The 5,967-nt window shown below is 39.3% G+C and overlaps 1 protein-coding gene across 1 annotated transcript in view; it reads left to right on the top strand.

The window, feature by feature from the left end:
* The window catches only part of SORCS3 (sortilin related VPS10 domain containing receptor 3), a 523,893-nt gene that overhangs the window by 472,207 nt on the left and 45,719 nt on the right, over positions 1-5,967 (top strand). Inside the window, exons 15-16 of the mRNA XM_006920878.1 lie at positions 3,215-3,332; positions 4,108-4,241. Coding sequence (XP_006920940.1) covers positions 3,215-3,332; positions 4,108-4,241 — 252 coding nt within the window. The remainder of the gene's footprint in view (positions 1-3,214; positions 3,333-4,107; positions 4,242-5,967) is intronic.

Raw genomic sequence — 5,967 nt, 5'->3', positions numbered from 1 at the left:
ATTATCTCCAGGTTAACCAGCCATAGTTTTTATATTGCTTCTTGGATAAATGGATGAAAAGTAATTCCAACTCATATCACCATCTTTATTAATTTCCCGTGACTGCTGTAATAAATTATCAACAGTTGGGTGGCTAAAAGAACAGAAATATATTCTTGCACAGTTCTGGAGGTCAGAGTCCAAGATCAAAATGTCAGTAGATCAAAATCTCATGCACTAGAGGAGAATTTATTCTATATTTATTCCATCTTCTGGTGGCTCCAGGTATTTCTTGGCTTGTGGCCTCATAAATCCAATCTTTACTTCTGTCTTCACATGGCCTTCTCCTCTCTTCATTGCCTCTGTGTTTGCATGGCCTTCTAACCTCTGCATGTTTCTCTTCTTTATATCGCTTATAAAGATATTGTCATTGGATTTAGGGCTCACCCTGATAATCTAGGATGATTTTGTCTGGAGATCCTTAACTTACTTACAAATCAAAGACTTTTTCTAAATAAGGTTTCATTCCTTGGTTACAGGAGATATCTCTTTGATGAGCCACTATTATTCCAGTATACCATCTTAATCACTCTCTTTTCTGTGACCCTTAAACTTTGGGAACTGTGAACCCCTTTGAAAATCTGATAAAATATATGTAATTTTTCCATAGATAAATACACATGCCAATAAATACATATTTTAATTTAAAATTTCAGGAGATTCAAAGTCCATTGCCACCACCAAAGCCTATACATGTACTGTATATTGAAATATTTAATCTATATCATTCTCGAATGGTGACATCCAAAAACAACTGCAATTTTTTTTGTGATTTAGTTAATGTAAAGTAGACCAAAATATTGCTTCTTTGTTTTAGATAATATACCAAATTCTGTACTAATTAATGCATTCTAAGATAACCTTAAATATTTTTGGTCTCTCTGAAGTGTATACTTATATTAATCACAGTGTATATGTAAACTCTTCAGCTGCTATTATTTATTATTATTGTTGTTGTTGTTATTATTATTATTATTATTATTATTATTATTTAACCTGAGCTTCACCAAGTCTCATTTCTTTTACCTAATACTTATTTAGTTCCTGTTTTGTCACATCTTATTAAATTCAGCCTGTCTCTCATTCTGTCAAAAACTTTTTGGTTCCTGATTCTGCCGTCAAGTATATTGACTGTTTCTTCCAGCTTTGTGTCATCAGAAAATGTGATTTCCAATGATGACCATTATTTTCACGTCTTCAAGTCATTAATAAAAATGATGAACAAGAAAGAGCAGACAGCAGAACCTTGCAGCTGACTACTCACACCCTCCTTCCTGGTTGATTTTAATGCCTTAATTAGGTACTGTTCAGCCACACAATTTTACTAGTGCCTGGCTCATATTTTTTCATTTTTTTCTTCAAGACTGCTGTGGCAGAACATGTCAGAATCCTTGCTGATTGGTAAATTATGTGCCTCATATTTCTCTCTTCTGTCTGCCTAGTAATCCTTTCATAGAAGGGATGGGATTAATCTGACATAATGTATTTAATGATCCATGAAATAACTGTAAACTATTTGGAGTAGGCAGAAGTGTTTGGTTTAGCATCACTAATGTCCTGCTGCTCAAAGTACTCCAATCAAGGAAGACTTACCAGAGGAGGTGACATTTGGATGTGGTAGGATTTGGATAGGCTGAATACAAAGAGAAGAAGACATTCATCAGGGTCTCCTCCCATTTTTTTTCTTAATGATCTTTCAACGTAACTCTGTTCTCTTCAAACAATTATACATTTTTTTTAAGTTAGAGATAACAGTTTCATTAAAGATTTAAATGGACTTACTTATGACATCTCAATGAAATGAACCCAAACTAAAATATAGAAATACCTTAGTGGGGACCTTTCATGAATATATTGGATTTGCAGACCACTGGATCTAGCAAGAATGAAAGAGAACAGAGAGAACCAGGGGAGACACTTACATTCACTCTACTCCACACAATCCAGGATATTCAGCCCCAAGGCTTCTTACGCATTAGCCGGTGATTCGATCTTTCCTTCATAGTCTGTTTAAACTTCTTTTAGATAAAGCTCTAAAAAGTTTTATTTAATGTTTAACCAATAGAACATGAAGAGTCATTTCCTGAGGTGGATTTTGAATTGTATGGGCTACACAACAATTCTATTTCTTTCCCCATTTTACAATTGTAGTCAGCTCCCACCCCCTGCCAAATCATCCCCATCTTTCAGATGGCAGAAGGAAATGTCTCTTGAAGAGAGTTAGTCTCTTGATGTCACCACAGAGTATCTGAACCTATAGAGAGGAGAATCCAGGTCTAGGAACGTGATTAAGTCTTAATGAAATGGAAGCCATCCAATTCCTTGAAAGACTTCAGTTGATTTACGTTCTCAGTGTGATCGGTTTCCCCTTTACGTCCACTGTGATAGATGTCTTGCATTGTAATCACAAGACATGCCTCCCAAGTGCAGTATGGATGATCAATCTATTTTTCTAGAAATGATTGATTACTCATATTTATAGGGCTATCAACTGTTGGGCTTTGAAAAGGTCAGTATTGATTATCTAAGTCATGCAGATGGCATACTTTTTTACTATACATAAATACTAATTTCTTTGATGAGACACCTGTGATTTTTCAGGAAAGAGGAAAGGAGGATTGTATTCATGTGACTTAAGCAATGAGAATTTCAACTAAAACACATTTAGATTTAGTCAGAATTTTGGAATTGGCAGGGTCATGCTTTAGATTAGCTAGCCTCCCACCACATACACATATGCAATCTACTTTGCAGATGAGGAAATCGAGTCCCTGTCAGTGGACATCAGTAAATAAAATACTAGTGTATATAATTAAAGGGAAACAAGGCCCTATATCAAATATGAACAACAGCTATATCCGGGTGGAGGAATTGGGAATATTGGGTGAATTTTTTTCTTTCTCCATACCTTCCTATATTTTAAATGCTTCCTCTAAAGCACATATATTACTTTTTGTAATAAAAAATTGTTTTAAACCCACTATGAATGCCATGCCAACAGTCTGGGTTATGTAGACAGTGGACTTTGTCCTCAATGGCCTTCAAAGAACTTACTTTGGAAGAACCGGTAAAGTCCAGGCTCTAATTCAGTCCTCCATCCTCCCAGTCTTTGTGCACTAGTGACTGACCATGAGGCTTTCTTTGCTTGTCTTTTCCATCCCTCCCCTAAACACAGAGTTTTTGGCCACTTCAGCCTCCGCTCTGAATGGCAGTTGGTGAAGGTGGATTACAAATCTATCTTCAGCCGGCACTGCACCAAGGAAGACTATCAGACCTGGCACCTGCTCAATCAGGTACACTACACGATGGGGGGCTGCTAACTTCTAGGAGGAGGAGCTACCGCAAACCCTGTTCATCATATCTGGGCCTTCCTATTTGGAGGAGGAAGGTCTTGGGCCATCTGAGGGTAACGGTGGATTTGGGGGGAGGATTGAATCCCACACACCTAGATCCAGTAGGAGTAGATGGCATTTGGAATCATTTTGCACCCTGGTATCCTGATCTCATTGAAGTCCCTGAGAAGTGGGGGGAAGAGGTGACAGTGATAACCTGGGGGTTTAGCTCTATCCCTGGAGAAATAAGCCCAGACAGTTAGGACCCTCCAGTGGTTCTATCATTTTACTTTCCCATGGAGAGGAGAGAGCATTTCTCAGGCCAGCCTGAAGTGGGGGCCCTGAAAACATTGGGAACAGGACCACTGAGAAAGGGTGAGGGCTGGGGGTTAGGGCCTTTAGCAATGGCAGATATTTATTGATACTCAATATAGACAGGCTTCTGTGTTCTTCAGAACCACCGGGTCCTTGTAATTTGTACCAACTTTTTGCCCTTTTCTAGAAATAAAGACTTGGTCATGGTCATCTATCATTGAGAGGGAACTTTGGGGTCAACTTCAGTTTTACTCTGAAGATGCTTTGAAAAATATGCCAGATGTGGAATCGTTTCCATTAGAATTTCTGCTGAAGCCGTTTGGGCAATTGCCTGGTGGAGTGAAGATGATTGGAATCCTTGCATTCCCTATGGAGATGGGGATGTTTTTCTACCTCTCTCACTATGGAATTTCTTTTTAAGGGGGAGCCTTGCGTCATGGGAGAAAGGAAAATATTCAAGAAACGCAAGCCAGGAGCTCAGTGTGCCCTGGGCCGAGACTCCTCAGAGACAGTGGTCTCAGAACCCTGTGTCTGTGCCGACTGGGATTTTGAGTGGTAAGTCCCTTGGCACCTCATTGTCAATTTCGGCTAGACATTTACCTGTTTAGGGGATGAGGTTGAAGATGGAGTTAGGGGAGGAGCTACTGGCCTGTGGGCCCTACTGCCCCAGTTCCTAGGCCAGATGTGAAGTCTGCAACCCTGTAGGATGGACAGGAAGAGGCATCTTCACAGGGAAGATCTTTATTCAGCCAAAGCAGCATGTCCAAGGAGACTTCTTATCTCAGTTAACAGCTCTATTGGAAAGTACCAGAGAGGTCGGGCTGGACACTGACAGAATTCAGAGAGCTACTGCCTTAGACAAAAACCTCCAGACAAGTTTATTCACATCGTGTACTTTTCCATTTGAATTCTCATCATCATTTCTTTTTTCTTTTTTTCCTCTTTCCAATGACAATCTCAAAGAACAAAGTGAAATCTTACCTATTAGCCAATGATTCACAAATTTCCAAATATTTATCTCCAGGCTTGATCTCCCTCTCCTCTCTCATGGAGACATTTGCTTTCATCTATCTACTTAGCATCCATCTCCCCTTGAATTACTAATAAGGATTTCAAACTTAATGTGGCCAAAGCAGCTTCTTGAATCACCAATAATGGAAGCAGTTTTTTGACTCTTCTTAAATCCCCACCCCAACTCAGTTTTCCCAGCCTCAGTAAACCACAGACATTCATTCAGTTACTTAAGTTGAAATCCCAGGAGAACTTGATTTTTTCCTTTCCTTCACCCTCAAGACTAAGCCATCTTCAAATTCTTGCAGATCTCTACCTTCAAAAGACATTCTAACTCAAAGCCCCTCTACCCATGTCACTGCCATCTGGATTCCTCCAACAATTTACTGACTCTCTCTACTTCCAACCTTGTCACCCTAAAATCTATCCCCCTCACAGCAACCAAAATTATATTTTAAAAACTAGAATCAGAACTTATCACTCCTATGTTTAAAACACTCCAATGGCCTCCTCTCTCCCTTAAAATATAAGCCAATCTTCTTTCTTGGCTTGTTTCATTGTAGATGATTTGGCCTGCTGCTACTATTGTGCCTTAATTTCTTACTATTCTTCCCTTGTCACCATTTTGCAGCCACATTACCATCTTCTGTACCTTAATTAATCCAGGTTCATTCCTAGCAGAGGATTCAGCATGTGCTATGATTTCTTCCAAATCTCAGCATGGCTGGCACCTTTGGATCACTCATGTCTCATTTAAAAATATCAGCTCCTCAGAAATGCCTTCTGAGACCACCTAATTGCACCTATACCCTGACGCTCTCTAGAACATCAGTCTATTGTATTGTCTTCTTAGCGTTAATCACCATATGGAATGATCGTGTATTTTGATCACTTCGTTATCACCTGTGTTTCCCAAGTAGAACGGAATTGCTGTGAGTGGAGGAGTTTTTGATCGTCTTCATTGTTGCACCCTCAGTGTCTAGCCAGTAGTCAGCATTAAATAGTTGTCTCACGTTTTTGAATGTTGTTCTGGGAATGGGTACGTATTACTCTGATCCCAGCTGGATAAATTCTTTCTCTGCATCACAGTCAAAATTTGAAGTTCAGTTTAGATATTTTCATAAGCCATTCCAGGTTCATGGACAAAGGTAAGGGCTCAGGCATGGGTCTACAAACAGGGAAAAAACAGGACAATGACAATTGCATTTGGGCTTTTCTGGTGCTGAATAACTGAAATAAGTCTAGATGGGCACAGAACACCTACCCTTTC

Source organism: Pteropus alecto, unplaced genomic scaffold (genome assembly GCF_000325575.1).
Source record: "Pteropus alecto unplaced genomic scaffold, ASM32557v1 scaffold177, whole genome shotgun sequence".
Taxonomy (NCBI): domain Eukaryota; kingdom Metazoa; phylum Chordata; class Mammalia; order Chiroptera; family Pteropodidae; genus Pteropus; species Pteropus alecto.
Note: the sequence above shows the minus strand (reverse complement) of the source record. Positions and strands in the feature narration are given on the sequence as shown.